General features: G+C 29.0%; 1 protein-coding gene across 1 annotated transcript in view; it reads left to right on the forward strand.

Annotated features, from left to right (window-relative positions):
- The window catches only part of LOC142330715 (uncharacterized), a 49566-nt gene that overhangs the window by 13338 nt on the left and 14472 nt on the right, over window positions 1-21756 (forward strand). The window contains exons 3-5 of the mRNA XM_075376160.1: window positions 3627-3801; window positions 12713-12786; window positions 15515-15607. Of these exons, the coding sequence (XP_075232275.1) occupies window positions 3627-3801; window positions 12713-12786; window positions 15515-15607 (342 nt within the window). The remainder of the gene's footprint in view (window positions 1-3626; window positions 3802-12712; window positions 12787-15514; window positions 15608-21756) is intronic.

Below are 21756 nucleotides of genomic sequence, written 5' to 3' on the forward strand. Positions count from 1 at the left end.
AATGCGATGGCGGCATTCATCATTCCCGAAGTCCAAAAAGTTTAAACGAGAAAGTTCAATGAAAAAGCTTACGGGCACTGTTTTTGTGGGACGCCGAAGGGATATTGCCGATTGAATTTCTTGAACGTGGAAGAACTGTTAATGCCGATACGTACTGTGAAACTCTTACAAAACTTATTCAATTTAAAACAAAATGCGCGGGAAGCTAACCGGCGGGATTTTGTTTCTCCGCGACAACGCATGACCTCACACGGCAAACAAAAACACTGAACAATTGCGACGATTTCGTTGGGAAATCTTCGAACATCCGCCTTATACTCCGGATCTTACACCTTACCTTTTTCTTCATTTAAAACAATGGCTTACATCGCAGAAGTTAGAAGATGATGATGAACTGCAAAACAGTGTAATTAATTGGTTTAAATCACGTACGGGAGAATTCTTCAGTAACGGAATAATTAAGCTGGAAAGCCGATATCAAAAATGTACTATAGTGAATGACGAATATGTAAAATAAAAAAAAATAGTATGAATACGTAAGTTTATTTTGTTATAATAAAGTTTTCAATTTCGCTCTATCAAAATGGCCCTTACTTAAAAGACATGCCTCGTACATACGTGATGAATTACTAAAACAGTGAATAATTATTAAAACCTTACCATTTTAATATGTACCAATATTTTCTTAATAAAAAGTTATGTTTAAAAGATATAAATCAAAACGCAACAAAAAACAAACTAATCTCATTGTGAAATACCATTGTCTTAAAAATAAAACAAATAGAAACTACAGAACATGTTCTACACAACAGAATAAACTATTATTTTTTAAACAGTTGTAAATAAGTATCATTATCAAATGAAAAATAAAATAAAAAATCGACTATCATTAACATCTGACAAAGTGGGACAATGATCCTTTACAAAAAATTTTATTTTTGAACTATGAACTCTGAACTATTATTGAACTATGAGCTCCATTTGTTCATCTAATACTCTTGATAATCTATTCACCCTTAATAGTGTTATATATATTATTTAATTTACTGTATATAACAATGAGTATATTTATTCTCCCCTCCCTCCAACTTACAAATGCCCCATGTTAAAAAGAGAAAAAAAAAAGGTGTGTTATTTGATCTTCCGTTATACACCAAAATCATTATAAATCTACACAGTTAATTATAGTTATGAGAATTTTCTCCCTCACAGCTTATCCAGAATAGAAGAACCAATCAAAGATTTTTGATGAGTTTCAAGTGATACCAAACTTGTAATTTAGTATGTTGTGTAATGTAGTCAATATAAATCTCCAAGACAGAGTAAACAATAATTTTCTGACACCTTTCATCACAGAATGCTGCTAATATACTTTCTTCTTTGTTAAATAGGATGAGCAAGAAATATACAAATAACTACACTTATTCTCTGAACTTTCAGTCTCACGAATGAAAGTTCAGTAAGTCAGCTTTTAATATCATTGATCCAGCCTCTGTATATTTTCTTTCATAGTGTAAAATATAATAAACTTTATAGCCTATATGAGGGGAAGTGCTTATTCCTAAGTAGAAGTTTTTTTGGTACTTTCTGATTAAACAGAGGCCTCCTGTTTTCAGAAGGAAGAATGATGTTTTTAAAAAAAACTCAAACATATACACACAGTACTTTTGTGCTTGAACAGAGTCGCAAAACTTGACAATGTTACCAAGGAGCTCGTTGAATACATTGCCACCGACCGCCGATCGCCACATGTATTCAGCCAGATACGAATCTAAATAGTGGTGAGCTGTGCCCCTATGTTTTTTGTTCTGCCATTTTGCCGACCCCCAAACACATAAATCTATTAAGAAAAGTATTTTCTTCGACATAGATAGCAAAAGAACCTCAACCTAATAGTCTCAACACGCTGTGTTAGGATGGCCTCCATTTAATCAGAAAGTACTGTTTTTTCACCAATTATCAGTAAACTTCTTCTCTTTAAAATATATCTTTTTGAAAACTGTAAATGATACACTTCAAATAAATTGAAGTTATTCTTCTTAAGGCCTTTTGTAGTTAATTATTAGCACTTCCTCAATGAAATTTCTGGCAACTCTGTTGTTAATGATACATATCTTAAAAGAGGTTTCCTTTAATATACACTATATACATAATGTAGAATTTTAATGTTTGGTTTTTAATGTGTTTATATTCTGTTAATATGAAATTGTTAGATGGTTTGTAAAATTTTATTGTATTATGTACAGTGCTTACAATTGTCCCTTTATCAGTTGGTGAATTTGTGCTATAAGTTTTATTTAGTGCAATCACTGCAGTTTAAATTTACATAGTTTGAGTTGCTGAGTTTCTCAGCGTATTATTAATTTACTTTATGATGATCTTATGTAGTGTTACGTATTTTCTCTTGCTAAGCATGATTTTGATTCTGTTCTATACTTGAGGCATGTCATTTATAATTATGGGTGGGTGGGTAGCTGTACTACCTGTTTTATTGTATAGAGTTGATCACTGTAGTTTTTTGTTAACATTTACAACAATGCTATTGGAAACTACACAGAAGGTGCTGATAATTAACTTCAAAAGGATTAAGAAGTACATAACTTCAAAAGGATTAAGAAGTACACCTTATAATTTGAGAGTTTTAAACAACTTTTAATATTGTTTTAAGTATTACATCATATTTTCTTAAGCTGCAATTTTTTTATTTTCTAAACTGCTGTTTTATTTGAATTTCATACAAATTATGAGGTTAAAGATGACTGCATCAAATAAAATTAAAACAAATCAGCTGTAAACAAGAAACCAAGAAACACTGACCAACATAAACAATATTTTTAAATGAAGACATATTACCGTGATTCTATCAAATTTTTACATTTTTACATAAAGAAATCTTTATGTATAAAATATCTATGTCTTAATAAATCATCATCAGTGGACACAGTGTCATAAAGCTGTCAAATAATAATCTTTTATTTTAAGGACCATAGATCATGAAGTATACTTTATCCAAGTTTCAAATATTTAAACCATATGCCTGTAATGCATGTAAAGGACCTGAGGTACAAAGGGCACCAAGTCAGGATTACTTCTCGGACAGTATTGTTGTTCACTGTTTGGCAAAAAAAAAACATTATATCTTCACTCTGTTCATCCTGTGGTGAACACTTATGAGCTTAGTTTATCTCGCTTACAGAGGTGAATATACCTCCAATTAAACTGTATATACCTCTGCCAATCTCCATGGCAAAGTTGTAATGTCTGGGCCTTTCAATTGGAAATCTAGGTTCAAATCCCAATCAGACATGGCACTTCATACGCTACAAAAATTTCAATTTTCATATTCCCATGTACAAGCTTCAAGTTTCTGTGATGAATTAATTCATCAAGCAAAAAATAAAAATAGAAAAATTTGTTAATTTTGGTATAACTTACTTCTTATGCCAATGACTTACGGATTGCCTTAAAGTATATCAGATATTTCATAGCGTCAAACCTCACCAAATTATTTTCTTACATATCAGTTTCCTTCAGATACAGAAGTAGTAAACAATTAAATAAATAAAATTTTAATTAATTGGAACTGTTTTTACCTGTTATGAGTTTTTTAACTCAAATGGTTCCAGCCAGCTGGAAGACAGATTCAACTGTACAGAAGTAAGAAACCTCGACAATCATTTAAAAGACGAGCTGATCCTTTTCTACGATTCCAGTTTTTGCCACCTGTGAGGAAATCAGTTGATATTAATATACGATATCATAAAACACCAGCTGAGAAGTTTACTTATAAACAGGAACTAGGTAATATTTTGCATATATTATTTTTTGTAGACAAATAGAAATTCCCACTACAAACTAGATGAACAGCATCAAATATATCATCATCATTATTATTTCAATAATCAATTTATTTACGATGTCCATAATATCATCATAATCTTATCAAAGTAGAGTTGACATAGTACATTTAACTTTACATAGATTTTTTACTTAATTCAAACATAACATTCCTTTAATATCTCTACATTAAATGTATATAGTAGCAGTAATATTTAACAAATATTATAAAAGATTTAATAGTAATGAATTAGATTATATTTGCTTACAGAAAAATGCACACTTACATAAAGAGCACTAACAAACAATAAGCTATATCTTTTATTAGTACTGTCTACTTATAATTCATAAAGGTACATACAGTAATTCATAAAGGAATTTTCAAACACCAAAGAGTATAGAAATTATTCAAAATACAAACGAAATCAGTGAAGTCTTTCTTTAAGAAAAACAAATCAAATTTCATAAAAATGATCAGTTTTATTCAATGTATAAACCACTGTGATATTATGGTTAATACCATCGCATCTGAAATAGATTTCCTGCCGAACTTAATGCAGAATAGTCACCATGATTTCTGCAGTGGGAAGGAGATCCAATCTCTTAAAATTGGCAAGTAAGGGCAGAAAATACACTCAATATTTGATGGAACCACATTAAAAAAAAAATACAATATGAAATCAAATCTGGAGAATGATAGCAACCATTTAATTAAGCCCTTATTTTTAAATAATAGACTCATCGAGTCTACCAATCTGAAAAATAGTTATTAAGAAGACTTTTGTATGCTAGTTCAGTAGAATACTATCTTTCTGGAATGAAAGCATCCTTCTTGGTCATTTTCATGTAACTACAAATGGGAAATTTTTTCATCCAAATACATGATACTAGTGGTAGCCTTTTTAACAAAAAAAAAAAATAAAAATTTATACATAATGTACACTTTAAATTTTTTAAGGGCATAAGACACATTCTTTTTCAGGGCTGTCACAAACAAAATTAAACTTTGCAATTAACTGCAAAAAATTAAATCTTATGTATTAAAAAGTTGGGCTGAAAACCTATTTTCAGTACACCTGGTATTTTACTGGATGAATCGAGATAATTATTTTTTTACTCTACTCGGAATGACCCACAGATACCTCATCAAGTGTTGTTGGACCTCAAATTTGTGTCAAGTACTGTAATCGTGAAAAATTTCAGTTTTCAAATTTCAACGTAAATATCCATTTTGACTAGTTTCGGCATGACGTCTGTACGTACAAATATATCTCGCATAACTCAAAAACGATTAGCCATAGGATGTTGAAATTTTGTATTTAGTACTGTTGTAACAACTAGTTGTGCACCTCCCGATGCAGTCGATATTGCAATCGAATGGACCAAAAGTGTCCAAAAAAGCCCAAAATTCAAACAAGGGTTTCGACTTTTTCTTAACTTCAGTAATAAGCCCTCATTAAGAGCTTTTCAATAATATATCATGTGGTACTTATTTTCATTGGTTCCAGAGCTGTAGCCCAATAAAATATTAATTAATGGAATATTTGGATTTTACAAGGGAAGGCATATCGGTTAGAATCCAACTTCATTTCCTTTTTTTTAATTTTTTTTTGTAATTTAAATACATTGATTTATTAATAGTTATTAACCTCCGATTGTAAAAAGGTTTTACAATACATAATAATTCAATAACAAAAAAAAATAATAATAATAACAATATAATATACACGAGGTGCGACAATAAAGTAATGAGACTGATTTTTCTTTGCAAGATGTGACAACCCTGCAGCTTGGGTAGGCACACCATCTTTGACCTTGGTCTATAAGCTACTTCTAGTCCAAGCGGCACATTGATGCAACTGCTCAGTCGTGAGTTGTGCTGTAATAAGTGAACACGTGTTTGTGTCTCTCGTCACAGAAATGAAACCGCAAAATATTACGCAACGGTATGTCATTTCTTTTTGCGTTAAATCGGGTGAAAACGTGACGACAACTTATGGTAAGCTTCAGAAGGCTTTTGGAGAGGAGGTTATGTCAAGAGCTCAAGTTTTTCGGTGGCATAAAATTTTTAGTGAAGGCAGAACGAATGTTGAAGATGAAGACCGCAGTGGACAACTATCAACCTCACGGACAGATGTCAACTTGACCAGGGTGCGTGAAATCGTACGATCTGATCGAAGATTATCCGTGAAAATGATTGCAGAAGAACTCAACATCGATCGAGAAACGGTTCGTCTAATATTAACTGAAGATCTTGGTACGACAAAGATTTGTGCAAAAATGGTTCCCAAATATCTCACACAACAACAGCGAGAAACACGGAAAAATGTGTCAGCCGATCTGTTAGAGCAAACGGAAATCAATCCAGCTTTGTTGAGCCGTGTTATCACTGGTGATGGTTGGTTTTTTCAATACGATCCACAGACAAAACGCCAAAGTTCGCAATGGTGCTCAAAGGGATCACCCAGACCAAAAAAAACTCGCGTGTCAAAGTCAAAAGTGAAATGCATGCTTGTGTGCCTCTTCGATTCCAAGGGAATTGTTCATAAAGAGTGGGTGCCTCCTGGACAAACACTTAACCAATATTTCTACAATGAAATTTTAGAAAGACTTCGTAAACGAGTTCTTCGTGCCGTGCCAACATGGCTGATAATTGGATTCTGCATCACGATAATGCGCCATCCCATACTGCTCTGTCAGTACAGCAATTTTTAACCTCAAAACAAATTTCAGTACTACCACAGCCACCTTATTCGCCAGATATCGCTCCGTGCGACTTTTTTCTATTTCCAAGAGTCAAAATGGCGGTCAAGGGACACCATTTTCAAACAACACAAGATGTCCAAAAAGCTGTGACGAGGGTCTTGGAGGATATTACAGAAGATGAGTTCCAGAAATGTTACCATCAGTGGCAGAGCGCTGGAATAAGTGTGCGCAATCAGAGGGGAACTACTTTGAAGGAGACAACATTAAACATGACTAAAACGGTAAGCAACATTTTTTTTCACATCAGTCTCATTATTTTATTGTCGCACCTCGTGTATATATATATATATATATATATATGCAATTAATAGGTGTAAAAGGAAGTCCATAGTAGACTGTAGTGTCCATACCAGATTTTTTTAAATATATAACATTACTTTGTAATAGTAATAATAATACTGCAAAGCAGCAAGAGACCACTAGTTAAATAAAGAAAAAGACATTAAATCAACTTAAAAACTTAACTTCAATAATTTATAGTTATTTGTGATGGAAAAATTTAGCCCAGTATTGGGCTAAATAGATTCATTTTGCTATAAAATAACTTTTCAGTTTTGTTGACTCCTCAAAATAAAAATCTATAGTTTTAAAATTAAGTCTATCTTCAAACAGTCAGTATAATCGCAATAATTATAAATATCAATTTGTTTATACATGACAAAAAAAAATCTGATGTGGACAACAAATGACTTCCTTGTACACCTATTAAATTATGTTTACACATTTTTTTTAAATGAAAAATTCATACAATTTTATTTCATTAATAACTTCTGATATTTTTTAATATTTTTTCTTTTTTTGTTATTGAATTATTATTCATCGTAAATTTTTTTTCATAATGAGAGGTTAATAATTATTAATAAATCAATATACTTAAATTAAAAAAAAAAGTTAAAATACAGATTTGAACCAATGTGCTTTCCTCCTAAGATTCAAATATTTCATTAATTAAAATTTTATTTGGTTATAACTCGGAACCAATGAAAATAACTACCACTTGACATACCGTTGAAAAGCTCTCAATGAGGGGCTATTTGGGCTTTTTTTCGACTGGACGTGTTAAGTTCAGTTGATTGCAATCAAAAGAGGAAGTGCACAACTAGATGTTACAACAGTCCTAAATCCAAAATTTTAACATCCTACAGTGAATTGTTTTTGAGTTATACGAGGTACATATATACATACAGATGTCATGCTGAAACTAGTCAAAATGGATTCAGGGATGTTCAAAACTGATATTTTCATTGAAATCTGGAAACCAAAATTTTTCACGATCACAATATTTCCTTTACTTTATACAAGAAAGTAAAAAAAATAGAGATTTAGAAGTATTTTTATGAGTTCTTAAAAACAAAAACTTTATTAGTTTCCTCCTATAATATAATAAAGAAAGAATTAACATGAATTATATTAGGATAATACAGTTCAACATTAGGTAACCAACATCATTTTCACTCACATTTTCTTTCTTCTTTCAATTAACATCAATTAAATCTACCGTTTTTAAAATTAATAAAAATGAGTTCTATTAAAAAAAAGTATAAAATAAAATGAAACATCATTCTTAATGTAGAGAACTATCATACAACACTTTTCAGTGTAATATCAGCACCAGTCAAATAATTATCTTTATGGGAAAAGAGTGACATCCCCACTATTTGTACCAAAACAGCATATATAAAATTTTTAATTAACAACTAAAAATAAGAATGAAAATTTAATACAAATGCAGATAAAGATGAGATGTAGACAAGAGATGTTAAAATGTTATAAGAAATTATTAGATTAAGGGTATATATTATGATCAAAACCTGGAGAGAATAAAAAAACAATAGATTCCAAAAAAATAGGAAAGTTTTACAGGACAAAGAAATATGAGTAAACCATGGAAACACATAAATTTTTAAGCTCATTCTCTGGAACTTAATTTTAAAATTTGGAATTGATTACACAGTTTGAATAAGATATTGTGACCGAGGACAATGAGAAGAATTGATATCTGGTTTTATTATTTTAATAAAGCTAAAAAAAATTAAATGTTAGTCCATGATGAGTTGATTTAAGGCAAGTCCACGACAAAATTATCTTCATTAAGTACAAACATTTTGTTTTCTTTAAACACATCACTAAAAGAATGGATAAACTTTTAAATAATCATAATCAAAGTTCCCTTTAATTTTTTTCAGAGCTGTGCACATAAAAATTAATTGTGGCCAAAAAAATTATTTAAAAATCAATTTGTGCAGAATTTTTTATTGTTATTATATACATATGAATCAATTATACAATACATTCACATATGTATACATATTTAAATGAAACAATTCTTATTTTATCTTAGATTAACATTTTTCTTAACTTTTTAAACTTTTTGTCTTCTTTCTTTCATAGAAATCCATTCTTTGTAAATTTCATTTGTATTTACTTCTTGACCGTTAGCTAAATGTAATTTAATTGTCATAAGGTCACCCAAGTGTTCATTTTCGAGTCTGTTTCGGTATTTTGTTTTTATGGAATTCATAAGAAAAAATCCATGTTAACAATCTGTGTTGTATGCTTGAAAAGTTTCCGTAATGTTATTTAGAAAGAAAAGGTTAGATATTCGGGATTTTGAACAAAGGTTAATGTATCACTAAAAGTCTTGAACAATCCTAGTTTATTTTTTCTCTAGAATTGTAAATTTCAGTTCTGAATATTCTTTTCATATTATTTATCTATATCAACATTTTTATTTTCCATAAATTCTAAATATTTTTTTGGAAAGCCATATTATATTTTGCATTCTGAAATCAAAATTGTTTGCTGAATTTATAATAAATAATTTCATTATAAAATGGTTCCAATCTTTTAATTCTTCATCTGGAAAACTGCTCTCTTAACGGAACATATGCGTTCAATAATTGAATTATAGCTAATATATCAACATCATTTTGATGTTCCGATAATATTTCTCTTACAGTGTCACTCCAAAAAATTTTGTGTCCCAAATATTGAGGTTTTATTTATTAATTGTAATTAACATATTAATCTATCTAATAATTAATTTTTCCTGGTGTGCTACACAGTGTTGTTCAGCTAAATGTGATATCTGTCTTTAAGAATTCCTGCTATCCCACTTTTTCCCAAGTATAACACTGGCTCCACATTTGTAAATATTACAATTTTTTGTGATGAACAGCCGATAACCAAATAGAATGCTTTTATTGTGAAAGCAGTAAGGTCACGGTTTATGTTACTCCATAGTCTCAACTAAATGTGTCATTGAGTATAGCCAACATATTTACATTAGCTGATTGTAGATGCGTGGAAAATAAATTTCTCAATGCAGTTTATTACATGACCTATAAAGTGATTGTGTGGCCGTGCACCCACGCCGCTTAGAGGGAACTATAATCATAATTACAAAACCAAAATGAACAAATGACAATTTTCAACTACTGTCATACAGTCCAAACAATTTTATTTTCAATTGTTTCATAATATGATCAGTTATTTACAAATTAGTAATCTGAAGTGAAGTTCCTTATATTATCATCATGATGGCCATAATAAATTTTTTTTAAATACTCAATAATGAAGATACAAACATAAAAATAATTTAGGAAATTGTTCCGTTTAATATACGAGTCTATTCCTTCCCACAAGTTTGTTGGTTTTACTGATTAAAATTGAGTAATAAATAAATCTGCATGATTGCATGTTAGTCTTACATGTTTTTAACTCTTTATATGCTTCTTTAAAGTTTCTAGGTTGTGCTTTTTATAAAAGTAAGTATTATTAATATGATGCAAAAATGTTCAGAGTTCATAAAATAAAAACAATGAGTACAAATCAATGACAAGAAAACCTTGATCATTAAGTAAACCAGAGTTAAATAATAATAATAAAGAAATTTCAAGATATCTGATTAAACATTCCAGGTCAAGTAGATAAAATTTTTTATCTTTTTATTTAATTTAAACTTATATGTAAAATTTTATTGCTGAAGTAGATGTCATATACCTAACACTCACTCTTCCTCCCAGGTTATCATTGTTGATGAGAAATCAACAAATGGTAATCATGAGGTAAAACTAATTTTATTAAAATGTAGGAAAATTTTGAAGAATGATTATTAAGATTAAACATTTTTTTCGTCTTTGTTAGAATAAGTCTTTTGAACTTAAATTTCAAATTCAAGACAAGGAAAAATTGTCAGGGCTTGTAAAAGTTTACCTTGCAAAAATTTGGTAGAACAGTAAATTATTGTTGCTAACGTGAAAATTTAATGTTTAATAAAAATCATTTGGGCCGTTTCCTAATAAATGTTTTTTATTTATTGTTTAATATAAAAAAAGTAAGGAGTAGTTTAAATAAAAGCACTACAGTAAAGAGGAGTGGTCTCATTAATGCAATATAAAAGAATTCAATTGAAATTAAATAATATTTAAAAATTTTATTTTTTTTAATTCACAAATTACTTAACTTAAGTTTGCAGTAATTAGTTTACAACTTAAATTTCTGTGAAAATTTTTTAATCAAAACATTTTTTTCATAATCATGAACACTTTATATGTACTCAGTACACGTAGAAATAAAAAAAAAAAAACAAAATTCACTCCATGAAACCATATGTATTACAAAATATCATGAATGAAGAAACTAAAAAATATTTTAATTTTATGTCTACTTTAAAAAAAAGAAATGAACACCAGTTTTAAACCAAAGGTGAATATTCAAATACAAGATGAAATAAATATTATAAATGCTTTAAAGAGATTGAAAAATATGACTCAGAATATTATTTTATTAACAATTGTTTTATTTTGGTTTTTTTTCATAAGCATAGGTACTCTGTAGTATAAAATTATTTAAGCATAATTTCTTATATTCTATGGAAGAAAAACTTTAGCATTAAAAACATGGGACAAACAGTAGCTTCAAACCACAGCTGGTACCATTGCACATTTATATGTAACACGCTATTAGCCTGTAATTGCAAACATTAATATTATTTGGTGCTTCATTACATTTAAATGAAAATGAAATGATGAATGGGAATAAAACTTTCAGAATTAACTTCACAGAAAGAAATTGTTTTTTTATGTTGTATATTTTACCATAAACCAAATGGCCAATTCAGCTGATCATTAAACCTGAGATATAAAATTTTATGGTCATCCGACAATCGCTTAAGAAATTATTGTAAAAATAGATGGAAGCATATATACTATAATAGATTAAGTCTACTCTCTTTTAAATTGCATACATAAAAAGTGTCGAGGAATAACTTATTATTCTTCTAAAAATCTACGCCTTTATTAATTAAAACATATTTAAATCTGAACAACCAACTACTAGAAATTTCAATTACTAATTACTCATTACTTTCATACAATAGTATGAATTATTATAAAATAAAAAACTTTACTTCGAATGTAAAAAATAATAAATAAAGAAAATGTTTTGATGACATAACTAAGTATAAGAATAAAAAAATAGAATTAAATAGATGACATTATCATTTCCAGTTTTGCAACAAAAAAGTTAAATAGAATAAAAATAATAGTTTAGTATTTACTAGTTTAATATAAACTTATTTAAAAGGACAACTTTTACCCATTCAGTGTTTTAAAAATAAAGTTAAAAATATTGTGTTATTAAGAAATGACAAAGCATTTATAAAGTATTTAAATGATAAACATTAAGTAGAAAAGTAGAATAATGTAGAGCAATAAAATAAGTTACAATAAATTTCGTTTTTAAATTATAATAGAAAGTAATATATCATGATAGTAAACAAGACAAAGGATGAAAAAAATCTAAACCAAGGTAATATTCGACACGATATCACCAGTAGGTGATGGAAAAAGGGGAGTGTAGCGATATAAATAGTAGTAGTCACAGACAGTAGTAGAAGCAGTAATAGTAGTAGTAGTAGTAGTAGTAGTAGTAATAGTAGCATTAACAATAAAACAGAATGTGTAGAAACAACTCCAAATAGTTGGGGTATCACTTAAAGGGTGATGTATACAATGAAATCAATAAACCTCTAAAAGAAAAAAATAACAAAAGTTGGAGATATCTCCTGAAGGCACTCAAACTGTTCTGTTGCATGCCTTCATTCCAGATCATTTAGTCGCGTGCAAGAGACAAATTCAAAGAGACATGATGAGGAAATCAACCAGTTTAGAACAGAAACTAGTAAGTAACTAAATATTTAATATTTACAAGCAAATTCTATCAATAATGGTATTAAAACATTTATTAATATACTAAACAAATTAAAATTATAATCAGTAATCAATCTACTTTTAAAAATTATTTAATGTTAATTATGTTAAGGTTATATCACTAAAAATCTCCCACATAAATCAAAAAATTTTAAAACGAATATGCTGTATTTCATATTGCAATGAATTAAAATTACTGGGAACATTTTTCTGTTTATATGTATATAGATGAGCAATTTTAAAATGTAAATAGTTAAAAATAAATAGTTACACGTAATGTGCATTTTAAATGCTTCTGTCAATATTTTTTTTTGAAAAGGAAATTATTTTGTCGAGAATAAAAAATAATAAAACCATATTTGTAACAAATAAATAATCTCATTTTATTTATTTTTATTTTTTAAGTTATAGCTAGTTAAATCAATAAATAATTTTTGATTCTCTAATGCTATTTTTTCTTTAATCTACATATGTTAGCGTTTTCATCTTGAAGGTTTTGGGTTCAAATCCCGGTCAGGCGTGGCATTTTCACATGCTACAAAAATTGTCATTCATCTCATCCTCTGAAGTAATATCTAACAGTGGTCCCAGAGGTTAACAAAAGTTACTTTGAAAATAAAATAACATGCAATTATTTTTTCCTTACAAATTGAAACGATTTTCAAAATTTAAAATTACACTTGACTGAGAATTTCTTAATTGCAGTATATTTGTCCTCTTTTTGCCTAAAAATTAGTGTAACTTTTTTCTAAATCTACCATTAGCAACTACAAAAAGTCTAGATATTCTACAGAAGTTCACCATAGCAAGATTTAAAATGCACAATGGGTAGATTTATTTGCTAGTTTTGGTGCATAAATATAAATAAACAAGTGATGATATCTCAACAAAATAAATATTTTAACTATAAAATACATGCTGTTAAATAATTCCTAAAAAAAAAATTTTATACTTGATTACTTTTAGCTTCCATTCTCTTTAAACAGATTCCTGTGAGGGCTTGCATATCAATAACTACACTTGTTGCATGTCTCAAATAGTTAGAGCTTCTAGGAATCTAAGAGATAATCTACTCAAAAATTTTGGAAGTAAGAATTTATTCATAGCTTCACAAACATAAAGAAGAAGATATCTTTCAATATAATCAATTTGTGTAAAGAAGATAACTTCCTAATACATCAAAGTAAATGATTTGTGTATTTTCCATCGAAATGAAAATGCTTATATATATCTATATCATCCAATATTCCATACTGCACATGTTTAATTCCCAAATCTAAAAATTGTTTGTTTGACAATGGTACAGATGGAATCAATGGGTTTTTTTAAACTTTTAACCAAAAATAATGAAATTTAACTGATTTTTCATCAAATGTTTTAGATCAGTCAGGAAAATTCTGTTTGTTTATATTTCCTGTTTCATGATACTGTATAAACAAGAAATTAATAGCTGGAATACCAGTGATCATAGATTAATGCTCTCCATTCCAGTACAACTAGTGCACTTTTTCTTTATACAAAGTCAGAGCTATCATATTGAAATAGAAATCAGAACAAGTAAACCCTTAAAAAATCATTTACAGAAGTTGTTTGCTTTAACTCTAAAACTAATTGACCATTTCACCATTAAATAATCACAGTGAGTAGATGCCTAGGAAATAGCGCAGAAAAAGTAATAAATAAAAAATGAAATATTTTCATCAGAATCTATTGACAATGATTGTTTAGAAATCAAAATGACTAGATTTTAAGTAAACAGTTTTTTTTAATTTTTGAAAATTTTTTAGCATTTTTCCATTTCTCTCAACTATTTCTGTATGTTCTACTAGTACTCAAACCGATTCTGAATAATCAATATTTAAGAAGTTATGAATTTTTGAACCTTGACTAGTTTTTCAGTAATCTGTATAGCAATGATTTACCACAGAGGATAACATTAGATGGAAGACCCCCAATGATTTTTTTGAGATTGTTAGAAAAATCAGGAAAGAATTGTTCTAAAAAAATGATTAAAATAATCTGCCAAGCAATTCTGCAACAAGATATTAAGAATATAACTGTACTGAAGTCTTATTCTTATTGCAGTTATATTATTGTTGTAGTTATATTATATTATAGTTCTCTATGTAGTAAACTCTAGCAAATAATAAATAGTGAAGGATAGAGATATGATTGCATTTTATATTATTTCTTTCCTTCCTATTAGCAATCTTATTAGAGATTTGCCTTATGACTATTAGCAATCTTTCTATAAGATTTTTCATAAATGCTACTCTCAAGTTTACTACTATTTCTGCATTTTAGAACAGCTCCAAACTTATTTACATCAGAAGCACTTTAATATTTTTAATTTCTTTAAAGCGGCCTTCAGTAAAGCAGTATTTCAATGCTGTGTATTGATTTTTCAATCAATTACAGATGAACAGGTTTTCCCACAAACATTCTCATATATTATGGTTGATCATAAGACATTTTTAGAATGGTAGGAAGCTTAAAATAAATAATTTTATGATTTAAGTAAACATAAAAACTAATTAACAAATTTTGATCATTAAAGTATTATATTTCATGAATTTATTAACTTAGCAATTTAATAGAAAAATTTATAGTAACAAACATAATGATTCACTAATATGTAATGCATCAATTTTAATAACTAATTTTAACTTTCTCAAATTGTATTTTCTTATGGGGTACAGCTGGCAGGAGAAGCTCCATGGGGCAAACCAGGTCCTGGTGGATCTACCTGGCGAGACCCAAGAACAATAGGATTAAATTTTCTACATTCTTTGGTATTGTAAGAGTAGAGAGTGCTTTTAGGACAACACGCTTGGTTTTTCTTACTTTTTTTTATTAACTTAGAAAATAATTGCAAAACACATAAATAAAAACTTGAATAAACATGCATTAAACGCATGATAGTAATAGTGATTTTTTTTTTGATAGCTTCCTTCACTTTTAACATTTGCTTGAGATTATGGGATATCTATAAAGAATGTAATTTGATAATTAAGAAAAGTAATGATGATATTAATATTATCAAGAAAACTTAAGACTAAGAAAACTGCTGCAATGCATTTGACAATTTAGTGGTTATATCATGGTTACTCCAAACATCTCAAGCAACTGGAGAATATTTCAAAATCTGCACTAATTCTGTAGACTAATCTAGTCAAGTTATTTTCGAAGTGCAACTCTACATGTACAGAAGTATAAAATAGTATACATTAAAATAATAATTATTAAATAAACTTAATAGCAATTTTAAATACGTTATTTAATTATCTTCTTCAATAAATATGAATGCACATAGTTCTTTAATTTGACAAAAGAGTAAAAAAAAAGGCAGTATAATTATAAAATGTTCCTTGCCATAAACTCCACACTTCTCCACTTGTTTTCAAAATTGTTTTGAGGTTAGGTTTACAAGCGGTAAATTTTTTAATGTATATACTATTACAGTATTTATAAGTTCCCTGGTAATGTTTTAATCAAAATTTACCAATCCCAAAAGACATTAGTCATAGATTAAAGAAGAACTGTACCTACCTTTTCTTAAATTTTCATTAAAAATTGAATACCATCAATGCCTCATACATGAGTCACAATACCAAATTTCACAGGTATACCTGTTCATCTGTTACAAAGATATTACAGAAAACGAATGCAACACATTTGTATGTACATAATTGCATTCAAATTTTTCTTCTTCGTCATCTTTTTTTTAGACTGAGTCTTTCAGTCAAAAATCTGAATACCCTAAATTTCTACCTATTAAAACAGTTTTCTTTGTTTTATGTATTAGCCTTCTTGTAATAGACAAGAAAATAAAAATAACATTCAAGAACAGGTGTAATAATTATTAAATATAAGCTGCTTGATGATAAATAAAAATGATTACCAAGTAATCAGTCATTCAAATAACTGATTATTCTTTTTTTTTTTGTAGAAATAAGCGATTTAAGTTACAACATTAATTTACAACAAAACCAAAACTGGATAAATTTAAATGGATAACATTGAATACAATTTAGTTAATTAATTAATTTAGACAAGCAAATACACAACAGTCATACAGCAATGAAATAAGTAATAACATAACAAAAAATCAAATTTGAAAAACACGAGTGAATAGCTTTAATAAACATATGATTCATACAAAATTAGGTTTGATTAATTAAAAACCAATTACCACCAAAATTGTTTGATAAAGCTTGACTCACAATTTAAGAGTGTTTATTTTATTCTACACTAGATCCAATAATAAAAATATTTAAACAAATATTGTTTTTTTTAATGTATATCGTAAGAAAAAATATTCCAGTTTACTGTACTCCAACATTACTCAATGTAGTGAAATGTATTAACAAAACTTTCACCCCAACTCCAAGGTTATTAAACCAAAACATGAATTTACTTTGAAAAAAAATTATTAAAATTTTGTAGATTTCAAAAAATTAATTCATGGTTAAAGCTGTTTAATAATTGAAATAAATGTGAAGTAAGCTACTATTATTAAGGAAGAAATAAACATGTTTTCTGTTTTAATAAATGAAACTTAAAAATATAGTCTAAAAATTAGTTCTGTTATCAAATAAGTATCCACATTTTAACTTTTTTTTTAATACAAACTGCCCAGATTTTTTTCTATTTTCTTTTCTAGCAGATTTCAAATATTTATAAACTGCTGAGGAAGTGTTATTATAAACATACAAAAATTCTGTCTTGTACCAGTACCATACTTTTATCTTACAAGCAGTACCAATTACATTAATTCCTTTTCAAAGTAAAAAATATCAACTTAAAACTTAACAGTACCTAAGGAGAAAAACATACAATGCTTTCAGATATTACCTGCTACTTTTTTTAAGTAATTCAGTTAGTGTCAATTAATAATGATCATAATATTACAAAAATGAAAAGCATCAACTCAGGAACAATGCAGTAGAATACTTTAAAATCTTTCTATTAATGTCACCTTTCTAATTGTCTATGTCTAACGTCATGTTTCTATTAATAAGCTTTTCATTAACAATTTTTATCTCTTGATTTTTTTATGATTTAAAAAACTGTTGTTTTAAGTCTTAAACAGATTATATGACTGAAAAAATTGAAAATATGATGACTAGGTAAAATCTTAGAACTCATTATTGGGTTTTCTTTCACTTTTACTAATATTAGCAGAGTTAGTTAATTTTTAGAATTAATGTAATTAGTTTAATTGTTAATTTTATTTAAGAAAAAATGTTCTTAACTACAAACAATTTAAGTTGAGATTTCTAAGGTTCAAATATTGTGGATATCAGTGTTGTTTGGTGGTTGGGTTTCAATTAACCACACATCTCAGGAATGGTCGAACTGAGACTTTACAAGACTATGCTTCATTTACATTCATACATATAATCCCAATTCATCCTCTGAAGTAATACCTCACAGTGGTTTTGGAGGCTAAACAGAAAAGAAAGAAGAATTTAAGTTAAAGAAATATAACATTTACTAATATTAAAAAAAAAACTTTTTGTTATCTTTTATCATACCTCTCAATGTAGTCCAATATAAACTTCTCCAAACACCCACATTTCCCCCCTCAGTATTTACTTTCCTAGTTATGTTATTACTATATAACATTTGTATGACGTATGGTTGACACCAAAACATTTCATAATAACCAAGATGCTCCTGGCAGAAATAAAAGAAATTATAAAATAAATGGTGGATACAAAATTATATCCCTTGACCTTTCATACAAAAGGCCTTAGGGCTGGGTTGGCCTTGTTAGGGTCATAACTGTTTCAAAATATCATCCCAATTGTAGTAAAATAATTTTATTATTTCTAAACATGTATGTAGAAAATGTCCCACAATTTGGAACAGCCTTTTTAGTCAGCCTCAAAATAATAAATTCCATACAAAAATTCAAGTCACAATCCCCAAGAACCTCAACACTCACCCTAAAAACATCTAATGAAATGTACACTATAATAAGTACCCATACACCCACTAACAATAAAAATAACTCTCCAAAAGATTGTAAATAAACAGAAAAGTTCTGGGATCTACTCGACCTGACTACAAATAACATCCCCAAAAACTATGTTAAACAATTAATCACAGACATCAATGCTCAACTAGGCAGGGAAAGACATCATCGGTAATGCCCAAAAGAAAACAAACAAAGATGGACAGAGACTTGTTGATCTCTGTAGAAACCACAACTTAATCTTGAAATCCACATTTTCAAGAAGAAACCTCAAAAACTCCAAACCAGGAAACATCCTGATTACTCTAAAGGAGAATGGCAACTGGACTATGTCTTCATGAAAAACACCACCAAAAGGAGATCTTCAATGAAAAGTCCTCCTGTAGGTACAGGCTCAGATCATGATACAGAAAAAATAAAAATTTAATTTACTTTCCAAAGAAAGCAACAAAATCAAGCTCCTAAAACTAAAAGAAAAATTGACCCTACGCAACTAATCAAAAATGAAAATTACCAAAAACAATCATATATAAACTCAAAGATCTAGTAAACAACCTTAAACAAATCGAAGAAGAATTAGCCCCAATAAAATCCTGTAAAAACCATCAGTGGTGGAACAGTAAATGTGATGAAACAGTGGAAAAAATATATCAAGCACGGCTATTTCACCAATTCCATAAATCAGAAACATCCTTCCAAAATTTAGTAAAACAAAGAAAAGACACCACATGAATCCTAAGGAGAATAAAAAGACAACACCATAAAGACACACTGAAGTCAATAGAAGAAGAATTCACTAAACACAGTTGAAAGACACTACAAAACCTTTAAAAATCAGCTTCAAAAATATGAACCTTCAACCTTACTCATAAAGAATAGAAATGATAAACTAGCTCATAACAATAAGAACAATGAAGAAATCCTAGCTAAATATTTCAACAAACTACTTAATTGTGAAGAAACGACAGAATTCCTAAACTTCAACACCAACAACCCCCATTTAACATTAACCCTCCCACAATAAAAGAAGTCTACCAACCACTGGGTGAGATGAAGAATTACAAAGCAGCAGGAGAAAATCAGAGTTTTGTATTGATCCGAAAACACGCAGGAAGATCAGCAAAAATTGCCCTTCATCAACAGCTTGCCAACATCTGAATCAAAGAAGAACTACCAGAACACTGGACGGACGACAGCCCTCATTCATCCATAACAAAAAAAGTGACAGAACAGACCTTAATAATTACAGGGGAATCACTCCTAGACACAACATACAAAATTCTTTCAAGAATCATCCTCAACAGGATCAGTTCATAACTTGAGAAAGAAGTAGGAGAATATTAGGGAAGTTTCAGACCCTGGAGGAGCTGTCCAGACCAGATCATGAGTCTCAAGCTAATAATGGATTATAACAGGAAAAGAAACTGAGACATGGTGATAGCATTTGTAGATTTCAAGAAAGCTTATGACTGCTCCACAGGGAATCACTAATAAAAATTCTAAGACACCTCAGACTATATATCAAATTAATAAATATGATAAAATTGACTCTCAAAAACACTAAGTTAAAGGTAAAATTTAGAGGCTAGCTATTGGAACATTTTGAGATCAAAACAGGACTGTGCCAAGGTGATGAGCCTGCACTGATAAGCAGTGCAATTCTAGAAATGGTACTGAACAAATGGCTCAAAAAATGTCCCTCAGAAGTAAAGATAGGGTGAAAAATCAAAACAAACTGTCTTGGTTTTGCCAGTGGCTTGGTACTGCTGCTAGCAAACAACATCGATGAAGCTAAATCACAGATATCAGAACTTCAAAACATTGCAAATAAAATTGGCCCCAAAATTTCATTCGAAAAGGCAGAAATTATGCCCAAAAACCAACACGATTAAAAGAAGTAAACAGTAATAAAATCAAAATAGTAACCCAATTTAAATACCATGGAGATTTCTCCAAGTTTAGGTTGTTTGTTACTAAACGAAAAAACCTCAATTCAGATAAGAAGAAACGAACTAGCTGCTAAGAAATTACCTGGTACACTTACAATAAAAAATGTCTATCAATAAATCAAAAATAAGACACTACAACATAGTTGTAAAACCAGAAGCTACTTATGCAGCAGAAACACTCTTCCACCTAAACAAACAATCAAAGACAGACAAATTCCAGATAATCGAAACAAGAATTGGAGAAACTGCATCAATAAAAAGTACCAGGGAGATGGGCAATGATGGATTGTACCCAAGAAAGTCATGTACAAAGAGTTAGAACCCATCACTGATACCATGCTTAAGACGAGACTAGGTTTCTTTGGACATATCATGAGGATGCAAGATTCAAAACTTCTGAAACAGCTTGTACAGTACAATCATGGCTTGAAAATCACCAAGACAAGACACAGATGGATCAGAGAAATAAGAGAGGATCTGAAGGAAACTGGTCTTATACCAGCAGACACCACAGATAAGATAAAATTAAATAAAAATCAAGAACAAAACACTCGCTTCACACTCACAAGAAAAGACTCATGCAGAAACATTTTCAACACTAGAAAGGGCATAAAGATCGAAACAAATGAAAAACATGTAAACAAGCAAAATTAATTGATATTAAACATTTACACAGAATAACAGATTAATACATTAAACAAATTTTAAATTCAGTATGATATAAACATCTCTTACCCAATGCCACACATATGCAATACCAGGAAAAGTTACATGCAATTATGAGTAAGATGCAACCTCCCTCTGAGAAAATTAGCTAAGTTTCTTCTTTCTTAACTTTTTTTGAAATAGTTATTTTAAAATAATATGTTGTGTTCAAGCAGATATCCTTGCTCAGATGGTTTTAACTTTCCCAAGGATTTTTTTAATCATAAGTAAATTGTTCAGTGCTTATACATTATGACAATAAACTCCACTTGCCTTTATCCTAGTGTATGATATTCATGTCATATTA

Source organism: Lycorma delicatula, chromosome 9, assembly GCF_047948215.1.
Source record: "Lycorma delicatula isolate Av1 chromosome 9, ASM4794821v1, whole genome shotgun sequence".
NCBI lineage: Eukaryota > Metazoa > Arthropoda > Insecta > Hemiptera > Fulgoridae > Lycorma > Lycorma delicatula.